This window comes from Myodes glareolus, chromosome 19 (genome assembly GCF_982192425.1).
Source record: "Myodes glareolus chromosome 19, mMyoGla1.1, whole genome shotgun sequence".
NCBI lineage: Eukaryota > Metazoa > Chordata > Mammalia > Rodentia > Cricetidae > Myodes > Myodes glareolus.
In genome coordinates, this window is record NC_142044.1 from 55,867,162 (window position 1) to 55,884,204 (window position 17,043).

Below are 17,043 nucleotides of genomic sequence, written 5' to 3' on the forward strand. Positions count from 1 at the left end.
TAACTAGACACAAACGAAGCGATATAATGGAGGTCTCCCAGACCCCTACCCTGCCCGAACACTGCCCGCCATCACTTCAGTCTGCACTACAAAGTGCAAAGACAAACTGAGCCCAAGCTATATGCTCTAGTCTATGCTCCTGTCTCAATACACACCATCAACACACCAAAACCTCACTTAAGGAAGAACAAGGACAGAAGCAGACTTTTATTTTAAAAGATTGACTCTGTTGCACTTTTTAAAATTGTAAACCTTGAGTACCATCCACAGAGATTTTTCAAAAATAAGTTTTCATTTTTCCTTACAAACTTTAAAAATAACTCTTGCAAACTTGTTGCCTATCCTGGAATATTCGTAAAACTCAATGAATGACTAGATTAGTCTAGCAGGAGTATCCAACCTTTTGACATGTGCAACATGACATCATCTACAAAGTTCACAGCTGGAGGACCATGCAATCAAGTTACCAAAGTAAAAGAAACAGTTCTCCTAAAGCTCTATGAATGTTTACAACTTTGTAATGGTTGTGTTCATAGCTAAGCCTCATTCATAGAGCCAGGCAGCTGGCTGGCTGGTCCTGAAACATTTTAGTTAAGACACAATGAGAACAAGACTTGATCCTTGCTCTGCTACTCTGCAAATTTGTTACCCTTCCATGTGCTGGGTCACAAGACCAGCTTTCATGTTAGGATTCTGATCGTCACATTGGCTTCACAGAGATCTCTGAGGCTATACTTAAAAAATTTGGATCCTAGAATCTTTCTCAGTTTTTGCTTCTGCTATTAAGACACACAAATAAGGAAAATTCTAAGATGTTTTAGACTTTTTAAGCTTTTAATATGAACATTATTATTATCATCATTATTTGTTTGTTTATTATTGTAGACAGGGTTACTCTGTAGCCCCGGCTGTCCTGGAACTCACTCAGTAGACTAGGCTGGCCTTGAGCTTGGAGATTCATTTCCTCTGCTTCCCAAGTGCTGAGATTAAAGGTGTACACTACAGCCACCCAACTACCATCATAAGCATTTTTTATTTATTTTTAAACTGAATATACCATAAGAATTTTAAACATTAAGAGCTGAAAAAACTACTGTGGCTTTTAAATTTTAAGTGAAATCAACTCAAAACTTCGGGTAACTTTAGCCTGGGGTTTATTACCAAAATCACCAAAGAAGAGCTCTAGTAAAGAAATGGCTCCCACTGTCTCTGAGCTCCCCTGCCTTACAGCTGGGTAATTGATTCAAGATCACTTAGGAAAGGGAGGCCAACTGGCCTAGGACAGAAATGTCATCAGTGACAAGTTGCGGGTTCAGCCAGCAGGGGCCTGCAGGTCACACACCCTACCAACACCTGATAAGTATTCCTTCCCATGGCTAAAACAGTCCACAGCAACTATGTGTAAGAAATGCTGTTTCAGCAGAAATTACCAGTGTTGAGAATCAGCTCTACCAGTGAGCTAAATTAAATCCAAAGCCCCAAACTTTTCGCCTTTCTGGTTGTTATTACAGCCCTGACTTGTTCTATGGAAACTTTTTTCTCTTGTTTGACATGTGCCTTTGTTTACTTAAAGAGGTTTAAATGTAATTATTCAGAAACTCTTCTGTGGTAGTGTGAGAAGGAATGCCCCCATAGGCTCACAGATTTGAATGCTTGGTCACCAGGGAGTGGCACTAGTCAGAGGTGTGGCCCTGGAGGAAGAAATGTGTCTCTTGAGGTGGGCTCTGAGTTCCAAATGTTCCAGTCAGGACCAGTGTCTCTCCTCCTGCTGCCTTTGATCAGCACCAGGTCGGACTGTCTGCCACCATGCTTTCCTTCATGACAATAAAGGATGAAACCACTGAACCTGTGAGCCGGCCCCAATCAAAGAGCTGCCATGGACATGTGTCCCTTCACAGCAATCGAACACTAACCAAGACATCATCTGTAGAAAACTAAGCTTCAAGTTTAAATAGAAAGAAAGTACATGCTGGGAGAGAAAACAACTCACCGGCAAGAACAGCCTCTGGGAAGCACACGGCTTAAAGAGCTTCTTCCATTCCACTGCGCTGTCGCTCGGGAAGGTGATAGGGTACAAAGTATAGTTAAATCTTTGTAGAAATGACCAGCTATCAAGCTAAAAATACAAGAAGGAAGTAAAGTTAAAAACATAAACCAATAAAGATTTGTTTTACTGTCAACTTTCTCTGTAACTTCATAAACCAACAGCTACAAAACAAAAATGCTAAGACTTAGAAGCACATTTATGCTATACAGTTAAGAGATTCCTTTCCGTTACTTCCTTCACTTCCATTTCAAACCTAAAAATCACAATGATGTGCTACAGACACTTTGCCGTCTCCATCTAAGGCACAGAGGATATTTTTAAGTCTGTGTTCAGGGTCACTAAGATGGATCAGCCATAAAGCACAGAGTGAGAAGCTGAGTTCAGGTCCCAGCACAGTGCTGCGGAGGAGACAAGAGAACAACCAGGGCTTCCTCAGCAGCCAAACTGTCTAAAACACAGTGAATTCCAGGCCAGCCAAGAAATCCTATCTCAAAAAGTGAATGAGCACTTACAGGTTGCTAAGCCCAACAGTTCAAATCTGACTGCCCTACATTTCACCCATGTGAATTTTCTCAATCCTAAACAAATTAAAATCAGAAAAATTAAACACTCAATTTATTACGATAGTATATATGATACAAAAATATTTATATTAAGTGTCAAACTAATATATCACCAGTTTAGTCCACTTCTGTAAAGTTTAAATGTGCCCTGGTATTCCTAATAAACTATTCTGGTAAATACTTACCTAATGCCAATTTTAAAAAACCATTAGAGACCCTATATATATATATATATATATATATATGTGTGTGTGTGTGTGTGTGTATGTGTGTGTGTGTATAATATTTATTAAAATATATATTTAATATTTATTTATTTATTTACTATGTATACGATATTCTGTATGCATGTATGCCTGCAGGCCAGAAGAGGGCACCAGACCCATTACAGATGGTTGTGAGCCACCATGTGGTTGCTGGGAATTGAACTCAGGACTTTTGGAAGAGCAGGCAGGCAATGAATGCTCTTAACCTCTAAGCCATCTCTCCAGCCCTCAAAATATTTTTTTTTTTAAAAAAAAATCTGTAACGAGTATTCCTCTTTAATGTCCTAAACTCACTTCAAAGCACTGCCTTGGTCCAGACTCAGTTAAACATAACCTACCACCGTTGCTCTCACAGCGGATCATCCCGGCAGGCTTAGCTGCCGCTGGAAACAAGGAGCCGTCACTCCCCAGAAGCAAGGCTCAAATCCCGGGCTCCTGCCTCCATCTCCCGATTAACTGGAAGGATGAGCACAGGCCAACAGGCCCAGCTTTAGAATTGTTGGTTCAAATTACCCAAGAGCACACAGAAATGACCAGGAGGAGATGGCGTGGAGTCTACACCAAACTGAAAATCTCCCTTTGAAGTACAACTGTGTTCAAGCCCTTCAAAAAGCATAAGTATCTTCTAACAAAGTTAAAGAGCACTTTTGTGACACCCTGCTTTGATGTCCCTGTTAACTAATTTGAAAGAACAATAATTTCATTTTCCCTTTCAACTTACAGATCACTTAAAGATCTTTTCAATAATAACTTCAAAATGAAGTCTTTGACATTTTTCATTTAATATTGGAATATTTTGCAATTTGGTCCATCATATAGATATAGATATAGATATAGATATAGATATAGATAATATTCTTTCATCAAAATCAAAGCCAAACGTTTAACTAGAAAAGGTTACAGAGCTGGGTGCGGTCCTCAGGCCTACGTAATCCCTGCACTCATGAAACTGGGGCAGGGGAATCAACAGGAGTTCAAGGCCAGCTTGGGTCACACAGTCGAAAACCTGTTTCAAAACAACAACAAAACATAAACAAAAGCAAATTATACTTTAAGAAACAATCTGAATAAAGAGAATAAGATGATGGGTACAAAAGAGATGACTACAAGTATTTAAAGTGTAAGCACACCGCTTATACCTCCTAGAATTTAAAGCTCTTGGCCAAAAACTAAAAAGCTGCAAATGGCATTTTTTCTTCAACATGGAAATGAACTAATTTAACTTGGAAAACAAAGAATCTTTACACATAGTTAGACCAAACACAGACATCCACAGCAGCTTGAAAGCAAGGCTTAGTAGAGAGGTGAGTGGGGTGGGATGGAATGAGAGACACAAGTATCCTCTCGACCCCCCGGAACACAAAGCTAGGAGATGCAGGTCATCTTTCTTTGCGTACCCCCTAATTCCTCATGGGCAATTGTTATTAGCAGGTCCAAGGCTGCCCTGGGTGAATAGTCTATTTTCAAATCTAACAGCCAGCTACAATCAAATAACTAAACTCATACCAAACAGAAAAAAGTCCCAACTATTAATACAAAGTACACCCTTAAAGTTAGGAAAAAAGCATTTTTCTTTCTTCCTCTTTCTTTCCCTTATACTGGATACAATATGGTTGTGATGGCTGGAGTTTGAATGGCCATTTTAAACCATGAGGTAGAGTCCTATATTGAAAATGGCCTGACCACAGCCAGAAAAAAACAAGAGCCCTCCTTAAAGATGAAGAACTACAATGTAACATAAGCAAATAAAATCTTCAGACTTGGCAGGGGACTTAGGTTACCTATTCTTTTTTTTTTAATATTTTATTTATTCATTATGTATACAATATTCTGTCTGTATGTCTACCTGCATGCCAGAAGAGGGCACCAGATCTTAGTATGGATGGTTGTGAGCCACCATATGGTTGCTGGGAATTGAACTCAGGACCTCTGGAAGAGTAGGCAATGCTCTTAACCTCTGAGCCATCTCTCCAGCCCCCTTAGGTTGCCTATTCTTGTTCAAAATCCAATCTTCCTCTACACTCTATCTGGACTCCTCGAGAGCGCCCTCCCTAAGAGGGAAGGCTGCCGAGCAGACAGTTCTGGTACAGACTATCCTAAAATCTCAAGTCCTTACTGTGTGTCAAGTACTTACTCTGTCTTTAAAGCTATCGTGTAGCTGGTCTTCAGCAAAAATATGAACCTGCAGTGGCTTGATGCTGAAAATGAGAGCTGACTTCAACATAGTCACAGTTTCCTCCAGTCTTTCACCACAGGCAACAACAGCAAGGTGCATTTTCTCAGTGGGCTGCGTTTTCAGACTATACCTAATAGCAAAGAAGAGAGCATTTCCAACAGGTTAGCATGTAATTACTACTAAATGGTATTTTTATCATGTTTAAAAACAGAAGTTTACAACTTCTTTTAAAAATGCAAAAGAAATATCAAGCTGCAAAACATTACAATGCTGACTCCATCACCCAATCGTATGCCTTCCTCTCCACCAGTTTTCCACAAGCAACACACCTCATGAGGCACTTCTCTCAAGAACATACAACTGACTTCACTCGTCCCTGTACCAGGTGTCAAGAAAGGAAACCTAGGTACTCTAAGGCCCCCATTCAAGTATTGAAAACTATAGTTCTTCATTGAAATCTCTTCCAATTCCCTTTAAAGCCCCTTCACATGCCTTCCCCACCCCACAATCAGATCATTATGAAGCAAGTCAGCCACAACTCATCCACAAATATTTCCATGTTACATCCTGTCATAAGCCAGGCTCATCACAGGAAATTTGCTCAGGTAACTTTTTCAGTGGCATGTATCAGTTCCACTCACCAAGTACTCACCAAGATAGGGAGAGAGTTCTAAAAGGACCTCACACACACTGACGTATCTTTTTTGAAGGAAAGATCTCCTCAGTTTCCCTTTCTGCCTAGGCAGGAACTCACTTCTAACAGGGCAGTAGTATGCAGGCTGGAGACCCTTTCCTCCCTCTGGTGTGGGCATGAGCTCCAGTCTTAAAGCTCCCACACTGCTTCACTGAAGGAACTGGACAGAGTGGTGCCTTCTCCCTTATCCGTTCCCTTAATCCCTTCCCTCATATCCGCTAACATTTCTAACTGTATGGGTACCATTAGACTCTGACAAGGAAACATAAATTTAGTTCATCTCAAAACAGCAGAAGCGATAAAACACAGCGAAGACAATCAAGGCACACAGTTCTAGAGAATTCTCTCATCTTCCTGTTAAGTGTATTCAGATCCTATTGCTCACAATGGTTTTTAAAAAGTCTTCATTTGAACATCAGCCTGTGGATGGGGAGATGGTTCCTGACCCCGTAACACCAAGGACAGAAAGGACAATTGCAGAAGATTAGAAGAAATCTTAAGCAAGTTTCTAGATTGCAGGAGTTGGTGACTAAAGTTTCCTAAGCATTCATGTGGAAACAGCATTCCAGTCATTCTGGCCCAAAGGAATGAACATTAGATTCTTCATCACGGTTTGCTAAACTGTGCTTTATCTTAACTAAAATCCCTGCAGAGATAAGAAATCTTACCCAAAAAGAATTTTGAAATCACATCTACTTTCCCACCTGACAACAAGAAATCTTTAGATAATTCAAAGAACACTAGAGTGCTCTTATAATTCACTAAAGCATAAGTTAAGAAGGAAGCACAGCACTGTCTGCCCGTGAGGAGAGGGACAGACACCTCTCAAAATGGCCTCAAGTGGGAGCTAGGCACACAGTCCTGATGCCCAGAATCCCTCAGACAACCCACAAACCGAGGCAGCAGCTCAGTCACCCTGGACTTCAAAGGTGTTAGACTGTGCTGCAGGCTCCCTCTGGCAGGCTCCCTCTGGCAGGCTTCCCACCCAGCTTTAGTTTTTAATCAACGATCCTTCCAATCTCACCCCAAGTAATTCTAGGGACAGCTAAAATTACTGTGTTGTAAGCTACTGACTAGAAGATTGTCTGAACTGTAATGATTGACTTTGACTGTCAACTTGACAGGATGTACCATGAAAAGGAAGGAAGTCTTCATTAGGAAAACTGTCTAGGGTAGGCTGGCCTGGGGCATGCCCGGTGAGAGTTTCTTACCTGGGTTTACTGACCTGGGAAGACCCACCCTAATATGGCAGCATATTAACTGGGCCCAAGGCTCAGTAAGAAGGTGAGAACAAGCCAAGCACTAGCATGAACAAATTAATTCACCGCTGTCTATTCTTGACTGGGTGTGGGTAGGCTCTGACATCCTGACTTCCCACAACAGATTATAACCTGAAATTTGGAAGCCAAATAAGCCCTTTCTCCTCTAAATTGTTTATGTGGGGACATTTTTATCACAGCAACAGGAAATGACACTAAGACAGAGGGGAATCTGTAAACTGTGTGGGGAGGTTTAGGCAATTTGCCATCACTGTAGAGGGCGTCCCAAACTCAGTGTACTGGCACCTCTTAAGGGCCCTAAGCAGGGTCAACAGTCATGCCTTTCCTTGCTTGAGCAGTGGCTGGGGGTCTTCCACAGATCCTCTCTCATTTCCAATGCTCTCTTATACTCGAGGAGCCGAGGCTCACAAAGAAAGGAAGAGCTGGAATGTCTGCTCAGTGCTAACGCTTCTGCCCAGCTCACTCTGGTTCAGTCTCCAAAACCACCAACAAAAAACCAAAAACATATGACACTAATGATCAACATAATAAAAATCAAAAATTGAACCCATGAGTAAACCTAAATAAAAGGGGAAGGGGAAAAATTCCTCCAAGTCTGCCAACAAACACAGAATAAGAGAATCACCATGATGATTACTTTGTCAAAACCAGGGTATTTCCCACACCTATTTCAAAGAGGACACAGAGACTACTACAGAGCAGAAATGAGAGTCCAGGGCCTGAATGGTGTGATAAAACTTAGCCAACAATGCTAAGTTTATGGTATCAGCTAATCCCTTATGACACCATGAGCAAAGGCCAAAAGCGACACCAAATCCTTAATTCATTCATGAAGACCCAGGCAAATCCAAACTAAGGGTCATTTTGCAAAACCAAACAAAACTATCATGACACAAAAGATGGGTACCAGTGGTTAAACATGCCTGAAGGCAAACCTGCCAAGATGAGTTCAATCCCTGAAGGCCCCGTGAAAGGAGAGAGTCTTAGCCTCCTCCTGTGGAAGCAGACAGGAGAATCCAAGAATGTCTCCACTGTATACAGTAGAAAACCAGCAGAATCTGCATCAACAAGGGAAAAGATAAGGACCAACACCCGAGACTACCCTTTGATCTCCACCACGGCAGAGCACATGCACCTGCATGCAGAATCACAGAACACACACAAAACTAAAACAGGGTGAACATGACACGGCATCTGTCATTTCTGCTGTCTGTCTCATACAGGGTTACTGAAAGAGGGAGATTTAGTTCTACATAAGAAAGTGAGTTTAGGGGCTGGAGAAATGGTTCAGCAGTTCAGAGTGTCTGCTCATTTTCATCACCCATATTAGATAGCTCATGACCACCTATAACTCCAGTTCAAAGGAATCTGACACCCTACCATCTGGCCTTTGTGAGCACTAGGCACACTTGTATACATTAAAAAAGAAGAAAAGAAAAAAGAAGCTGAGTTTAAGATATTTTACAGAATGATAATGATACATAATGCAAAATGGTTTTTACTTTTGTATTCACTTGGTATAAACAGATACAGTATTACAAGCAGAAAGTGTAAAAGAGGGGTATGACTTAAAATCTCAAATTCAAAAGCCTAATGTTACCACTGCAGGCTCCAGCTACTTGAAAGGCTGAAACATGGAGACATGAGCCTACAAGCCAAATACAGCCTGGGACCAACACATGGATGTCTGCCACACAGAGAGAAAACCTGATATCAATGAACCCTTGCCATTTGCTTATAGGATGCATATTTGAGAATTTGAGACTTTATGTATACTATTAAAAATATTAAGAAAGCAGCTTGTTGCCAGGAGGTGGTGGTGCATGCCTTTAATCCCAGCACTCAGAAGGCAGAGGCAGGTGGATCTCTGTGAGTTCAAGGCCAGTCTAGTCTACAGACAGAGTTTCAGGACAGGCTCCAAAAGCTACAGAGAAACCCTGTTTCAAAAAAAAACAAAAAACAAAACAAAAAAATTGCAGCTTGTATTACAGGCATGAAGAACTGATGAAAGGGGAAGAATTAAGTGTTCCCCAGGGATGAGCCCTCTAGTTGGTTCTCCAGTAGTAAGTAGCCATCTTTGAAAACATATGCATACAAGTTACTCAGTGGACTCAGTAGGGTGTATACATACATACATACATACATACGTGTGTGTGTGTGTGTGTGTGTGTGTAGAAAAAGAGGCCATAAATTTGAGGTGAGAGCGAGGGGCAGGCAGCTAGGAGGGGTGGTACATAGCAAGGAAATGATGCAATCATAATTTTTTTAATTGTAAAAAAAAAAAAGAAAAAGAATGTGGTAACCGGCATAGTCACTGGCAAACCGACTGAGAATTTAAATTAACCATAAAGATACTGCAAAAACATTTGAACTGTTTTTGCTCTTGAGAAAGGCACATCAGGCCATTCCCACATTCTCCACCACTACTGCCTCAGGAGAGCAACTGCCTACAACACTTGATTCTCTTTCTGAAGGCAAGCTCCAGTCCAAAATCTTCTCCATCACAGTGACTTTAAAAGGCAGTAAATAATGTCTTTTCTTTTACTCCTTCAGTAAGGATGTTCTTATCCTCCGCATCCTTACAAGCCTCTAGGCAAAAGCTAACATAATCTTTCCTTAACAGTCTCATCCCCTACAAAATGTGTTTTTAGTATACTAGCTTTTTGGTTTCCGGACATTTTGTTTGGGGCGGGTGTGCACACACAGTACACACATGGAGGCCAAAGGATCATTGTACTTATCTCCCTCTGGTCAATGGCAGGCTTGGCAGCAAGTGTCTTTATCCGATGAAACCATCTCATCAGCCCCAGTACTTAAAAACACTGGGCATTTAATACAAAGTATTAAAGCCCCTACCTTTAAATTAGGAAACTGACAAATTAGGAAACTGTATTCATGTATACACACACATGAATGCACATGCACACATACATACAGAATGTGCATGTTATCTGTAAATGTCTAGGGGAAGCCTTGCATCATCTTATCTTATGTAAGCCTGTCAACTTGACACAGCTTACGAGTTACCTGAGAGAACCACCTCCTAGATCAGAATGGAACATGAGCATGTTTGGGAAGCCTGTCTCCAGGAGTGAAGTGGTACCCAGAGCACTGTAGGCATCATGAGGTAGGTGGGCCTAGATTCTATAAGGAGGGGAGCTGAGCAAGCAAGAATGCGACCAGCAAACAGCATACCTCCATGGTTCCTCCTGACTTCCCGCAGTAATGGACTGTGACCTGGAAGCGTAAACAGAGCAACCCTTTCCTCCCAAGTTGTGTTTAGTCAGATTGCTTTATCATAGCAACAGAAAGCAAACTAATTATACCTACTTATCAATTTATAAGTAAAGGTCAATCATATATTCTCCTAAAACTTACAGCTTAATGACATTTAGAAAAAATTTCAAGCATTTTCATATAATAGGTATCAAAATTAGTAATAACTAGGAGATAAATAGAAAACCCAAGCAGTATATCAATTATTTAGTTATATGATACTAAATTATAGGAAAATAAAGTCATGTTTCATTACAGTGAAAGGTTTGATCATCTCCTATCTAGTCTTACCTACTCTGATCTACCAATTAAATATTAAGGGCCTACCTAAAAGCCGCTTCCCAAAAGCAGTTCATTCCACAAACATCAGAGGGCAGCATCCAATAGTGATTCCAGTAACACAGAGAGAGATCTTTACACCTGACGGTGAGAAGAAATAACAATCCTGGGTGAGTATTCAGACTGCGCACTACCAAGGAGTTCACTGAATAACATATTAACTTCATGTTCCATTTTACGGCACGAAACTGCAAATCCAGTTGCTATGGAAAATCAAAGCATTTTTAGAAAACTGATTTCTTTACTTAGGGCACACTGTTTTAAATAAAACCTTAAGATCATTGATTAGGTGAGAATATCCTACAACTGTACATTTTTGTGGTCAGGAACTCTCTGGATACATTAAAACCTCTTCCACTCTGACATATGTAAGACATTAATACATCTTATCTTTTTCTTCACAGACTATGCATACTATCCTAGAAAATTCATTTCGCCCACATATTCTATTTACCACAAGAGTAGTATGTTGCAAATACAAGTGTAATAGGAAGAAAGGATCATTAAATACATTCAAACTAATCAACCTGAACTACTTCTATGGTGTTTCAAGCTGAAAAGCAGGCATTGTGAGGACAGTTATGGCTGCTTCACCCTGCACTCTATTTCGATACACTACAAAAGCGAGATGTAGAGACCTATGGGCTTGCTTAAGGAAGGAGGTGAAAAATGGAAAAGTGTGTGACGTTGCAAAAACGTTTTTCACGGTCATTTCCTTCCAAAGCAACGATCTGACACCCACTCACTGCCCCGAAGGCCTTCTGCACCACGGCACTGAACTAGGACATCCCACCTCAGCACCGCAGAGCTTTGCTCTCCAGGGAGTCAACTCGAGGTTGCCACTCTAATATCAAAAGGTCTAGGAAATTTCAGGCTTGCAAAACTCCTAGCCTGACTTCCCATAAATTTCTGCAATCCATGATGCAAAGCAGGAGTCTCAGCCAGAAGGTGCTGAGCTATCTCTTGAACAGTGCACACCAGACTAACGATGAAATAAGATGATGGGACCAGGGTCTGACTGGTAAGTTTTTAAATACTGCCTAGGAGATTCTATGTCTACTACATAAGCTACAGCACTGGGACTTTAAAGTCACTGGGGAAAGTTACTCTGTTATTGGCTTTCCTTTGAGAGACACATCAAAGCTGACAAAGTTGAATACTTTAATTTTTGAAAAGATTAGTCAGGAAAGTAAATGTGTACCCAACAGTAATGCTTATCTCTTGATGAGAAACTTTGTTTGTACCCTACTAGGAATAATTATTTGTGTTTAAAATATAACAGTTCTTATAGGCAGCCAAAGTCAGAGGTACCCTAACAAAATACATATACGTCTTTCAAATTCAAGTGCTTGCACATCCAGTTAAGCCTAACAACAAACTTTTCAGATAAAGACATTTTCAGTATCACTTTAACACAGCTCACTTACAATCAACACCTAGGATGCACCTTTGCCCTTGGCGGGGGGGGGGGGGGTGTGTGAAGGAGGACTAACCCTATTATTCTATTTCTCCTGCCAAACTACACAACAGGGTAAAAGAGAAATAAAACGGAAATCTCAGTTGTTCAATAAATATTATTTTGTACAGTTAGGTACAACAATACCATTTTCTGCTGCAGCTTTTACTCCATCTTACACAACACACGATTGTGCATTATTCCCTAAATCTGCCTGGTCCTCAGATCCCTCACTAAAATGCAGATCAAGGATCCTGTCCTCTGCCTGGTTAATCATCAGCAGAAGCCACGGTGGCTGGAAATGTAACCAAGCCTCAAAGCCAAATCTGAATAAACATAGTATATCAAGCAATGCGGCAACACAGGAGGGACAACGGTGTGGACGCACAAGCCTGGAATCCTTCGCACTCCAGAGGCTGAGGCAGGGACTCTTTAGCTCTAGGCCCCACAAAAGAATTTTTCATCAAAAGTACTACCACTGGGGCTGGAGAGATGGCTCAGATGTTAAGGCTGCTCTTCCAGAGGTCCTGAGTTCAATTCTCAGCAACCATGTGGTGACTCATAACCATCCATAATGAGATCTGGTGCCCTTCGGCCTACAGGAAGACATACAGGCAGAACACTGTATACATAATAAATATATATTTTAAAAGAGTAGTACCACACTGGCTTGCCATATATGCATAAGGTATAGAGATTGTTCCTTGCACCCATTCACCCCCACAAAAAAGTTACCAATAAAACTGTTCATATAATAAATGCTGCTTATATACAGTAACAACTTAAGATCTCCTTTCCTTCCTTCCTTTCTTTTCCTTTCTTTCTTTTTGGTCTCACTATGTAGTCCTGGCTGGCCTAGAACTTGCTGTCTCACACATATGCGCCTGCCTCTGCCTCCAGTGTGCTGAGATTAAAGCACACCAACACAATTTAGATTCTTAAGTTTGGATGTTTCAATGGATCCATGGTCACCAAGAACAATTTAAAACTTTTCAAAGCTTAACAAATCACTCATCACTGCTAATATTTGTATATCATTACTACCCATACTTTCAAGATATCTGCCTGCCAGGCAAGGTGGTGCGTACCTTTTATCTCAGTACTTGGGAGGCAGAGTCAGGCGATCTCTGTGAGTTCAAGGGCAGCCAGAAAGACATAGTTGAGACCAAAAAAAAAAAAAATTGACACAAATATTTCAGTAGGAAAAGGTGACATACATGTTGACAAACCCAGAGGAGCTGCTGACGCTGCTCACGCCTGAGTAGCTTCAAGTAAACACCCACGTAAGGCGCCAGCCACAGGAGTTTCTAAGTCAGTATTACAATTACAAGAGCTTGCTATATCCCAAGGCGATGACTTAATAAAGGTGACAGAAGGCAGGGCCACAGACTTGAGAGTTGAATTCAAGACTGTTGTAGACATTTAGCAGCCTAATTAAGCTTAAATCTAAATCTTTGAGCTACACCAAGGTCTCTGGACTTTGCTGGTGCTGAACTACAGAATCAAAGTTCAGTAGATTAAGGTTATAAATTCTAGGGCATTCCTACCAAGAGGTAAGCAGAACTAGATTAAGGTCATAAATTCTAGGGCATTCCTACCAAGAGGTAAGCAGAACTAGATTAAGGTCATAAATTCTAGGGCATTCCTACCAAGAGGTAAGCAGAACTCATTTTACCTCACCAAAAATGTAGGTGCATCTTTGAACTCATGGATACGTACTGTAAGACACCCGAGGTGTTTGGAGAAATAACATGAGTGGGTGTAAGGCAGCTACCCAAGCTGGGCTTGCAGTCAGAAGCCAGCATTAAATGCCAGTTCTGTGAAAAGCTGGCCTGCTGCAGCACTTGCGTGAACCAGCAGCCTCCTGGGTACTCTTCCAGTCAATGTTGGCATCTGGGTCACCTTTCTCCTGTCCACACCAAGTTCTTAATAATTCTCTCCCTGTTTATTCAATAAATTACCAACTGAATGATCAGATACACTGGCAAAACACTAGAAAAAAAAACACGGAGTAAAGCAGACACAATCACACTTGTCTAGTAGGGAATGAGAAAGTATCACCTTGGATATTGCAATGTAGAATAGTTCCAACAGTTCCACAATTCTCCAACACCACTAACTTGTACCCCAACTCCTCTGAGCTAAAACAGGAAATCCTGGCTTGACCTGGTCATCACTTGAAACTGACACCCTAAATGCCAATCCTCCTCTCCTGTCAGACAACCTCAAGGTGCATGCAGCCCCCCCCCCCCCCGTACTCATTTCCCTCCCTATTATTACTCTAGAGCACAGGGCTCTACTCTTACTCTATCCTTTGGCAATACCTTTCTAGTAAAATATCAAACTAAAGTCAGGTCATTTGTTCACAAGCTCAAATGACTACAAAAAAATGACATAAATACACCGACTCTCTGAACTGATTCAACCCGTCCTTCACTAGGCCCTCTGTGGGATCACGACACTACACGCACTTCACCTGCACTGTATTCTTAGATTTTTCTCAGGGGCCCTAAAAAGACCACCTCGTATCAGTTAGCCCTGCCCTGCCTTCTCCTGAATCAGAAGCATTAGGAAAACTACCTCAATGCTCATAATCACCCACCTCACACCCTGAACTAATGTGAGTGAGTCCTACTCGCCTCCATGAACTTTTCTACCTCTAAAGGGAAGCTGTATTTCATTATCCATTGACTCTGGCCTGAAGCATGGCAGGCAAGTGTTCTACCACTGACTTACAACCCCAGCTCTCTCACTCAACTTCTGCAGGAGACTGCGCATAAGGTAAGGACAGTGTAAGGACAGCTTCTTCAGCTTGGTTTTAGAATGAGATGTCCAATGCAGAGTGACAGGCACAGACCTGCAATGGTTAAGAAACTGTTATTGTTTATTGTTAATTTATAAACTGCAGAGAAGCTTGGAGATGTTAGAAAAGCAATAAAGAGTGACAGAAGTCAAAATTCCCCTTTAAAGTATAAATTTAGAGACCGGCAAGATGGCTCCGCAGGCAGCTCAATCTCTGGAACTCACATGATGGAAGAAGAGAATTTGCTGCAGGTTGTCCTATCACCTCCACAGTCGCTACAGTGCACACACACACACACACACACACACACACACACGTTTTTAAAAAAAGCTAACGTTTGAGCAACCACAGCCCACAACTTCCACCCCTAATACTCAACAGCACTAAAAACACCTATGTCCACAGGAAAGATGTACATGGCCACGAGTGTTGAGACAGAGGCATCCTAGGCCTTATAACGAACTTGAGGCCAGGCTTAGCTGTGACATTCTGTTCCCAAAACAACAACAAAAGGAAATATAAATAGACGTTCATAGAAAGAACTATTATTCATAACAGCCAAACAGTAGAAAACCACCCAAATGCTTATCAATAAACAAATGTGTTAGATCCATTTAATAAAATACCAATATTATACATGCTACAGATGAACCCTAAAAATACAACTAAATGAAATAGGCCAAACTCAAAAGTTCACACTTGGTATGATTCATTTATGGAAAATAGCAGGATAAGCAAACCTATGAAGACAACAGATTTGTGGGAGTCAAGGGTTACAGGACTAAGATATGGAGTGGAGGGAGTTGGAGAGATAGCTCAGTGGTTAAGAGCATTGCCTGCTCTTCCAAAGGTCCTGAGTTCAATTCCCAGCAACTACATGGTGACTCACAACCATCTGTAATGAGGTCTGGTGCCCTCTTCTGGCCTGCAGGCATACACACAGATAAAATACTGTATACATAATAAATAAAAAATAAAATAATTTTTAAAAAAAAGGAAAGAAATGGAGAGTTACCACTCATGGGTATGGGATCTTTGTCGGGCAGTCATTAAACTCTAAGAGCTAATGCATACATATCTGGATGGGAAGAGTCAGGTTTTAGGCTGTTTCTTGGTTGTGATGCCACGTTGGGAAACACAGTATACAGACAAAAGTTAAAATTCATTACTGGGGGGCTAAGGAGATAGTTCATTCAGTAAAGTGCCTGAGAAACAAACAAGGACTAGGTTGAGATCCTCAGCAGCCACATAAAAATCCAGTGTCACGGTACGCCTGGGACCCCAGTGCTATGGGTAGAGACAGATGACCCCTGGACTTGCTGTCCAGCCAGCCTAGCTCCAGGATCAGTGAGACTTATCTCAGAAATGCGGTGATAAAGAGAAGACAACCTCTGGTACACACACACACACACACACACACGCACACACTACAGACAAGGAAAAGAGGTTTGGCTGCTCTTGCAGAGGATAGAGTTTGGTTCCCAGCACCCATATCAGGCAGCTCAAACTGCCTAAAACTTCAGCTCCAGGGGATCTATTACCCTCTGACCTGCAAACACATGCAAACACTCACATAAACACACACACATATATACAGAAATAAAGATAAATCCAGAGAAAAGAAAACACCAGAGATACACTGTGTCTTCACTTCAAATATCCATTCTCCCTCCCACTTGTGAAAAACAGCTTTTTAGGTCAGGGATAGTAGCAAACACCTGTAATCCCAAAATTCAAGAGGCTGAGGCAGGAAGATTCTAATCTGAGGCAAGCTTAAATTATATAGCAAGACCCTATGGGAGGGAAGGAGGGGAATAAAAGTGTGTTTCTGAAGACTACAGTGTTACTAGATTCAATAAATAAAGGTCCATAAGCAATCTGAAGACAGTGTCCTGCCGACACTCAGAGTAAGATTCAAAAGCTTGAAAAATAAAGGGGGTTACCCAGCTTTTACTACTCAAAAAGGTACACGGATGTTCAACCTTCAAAGCAGCAACTCTAAATAACCAGCATATGGTGAGACTGCAAGGGAAGTAGCTATGTTATCAGTGACACAGGGGCGACCCTGAGTGTACGTGCTGGGCCTTGTTACCAAGTTACCTAAGGTTTCATACACAAAGCTCTAGGTGGCTGAATATAAGCA

The 17,043-nt window shown here is 41.4% G+C and overlaps 1 protein-coding gene across 2 annotated transcripts in view; it reads right to left on the minus strand.

The window, feature by feature from the left end:
* The window catches only part of Gxylt1 (glucoside xylosyltransferase 1), a 38,386-nt gene that overhangs the window by 15,992 nt on the left and 5,351 nt on the right, over positions 1 to 17,043 (minus strand). The window contains exons 2-4 of one of the 2 annotated variants that reach the window (XM_085678788.2): positions 10,630 to 10,722; positions 5,011 to 5,182; positions 1,991 to 2,116 (exon numbers count right to left, since the gene is read on the minus strand). In XM_085678788.2, coding sequence (XP_085534914.2) covers positions 1,991 to 2,116; positions 5,011 to 5,182; positions 10,630 to 10,722 — 391 coding nt within the window. The remainder of the gene's footprint in view (positions 1 to 1,990; positions 2,117 to 5,010; positions 5,183 to 10,629; positions 10,723 to 17,043) is intronic. The other variant, XM_085678789.2, reaches the window with a different exon arrangement.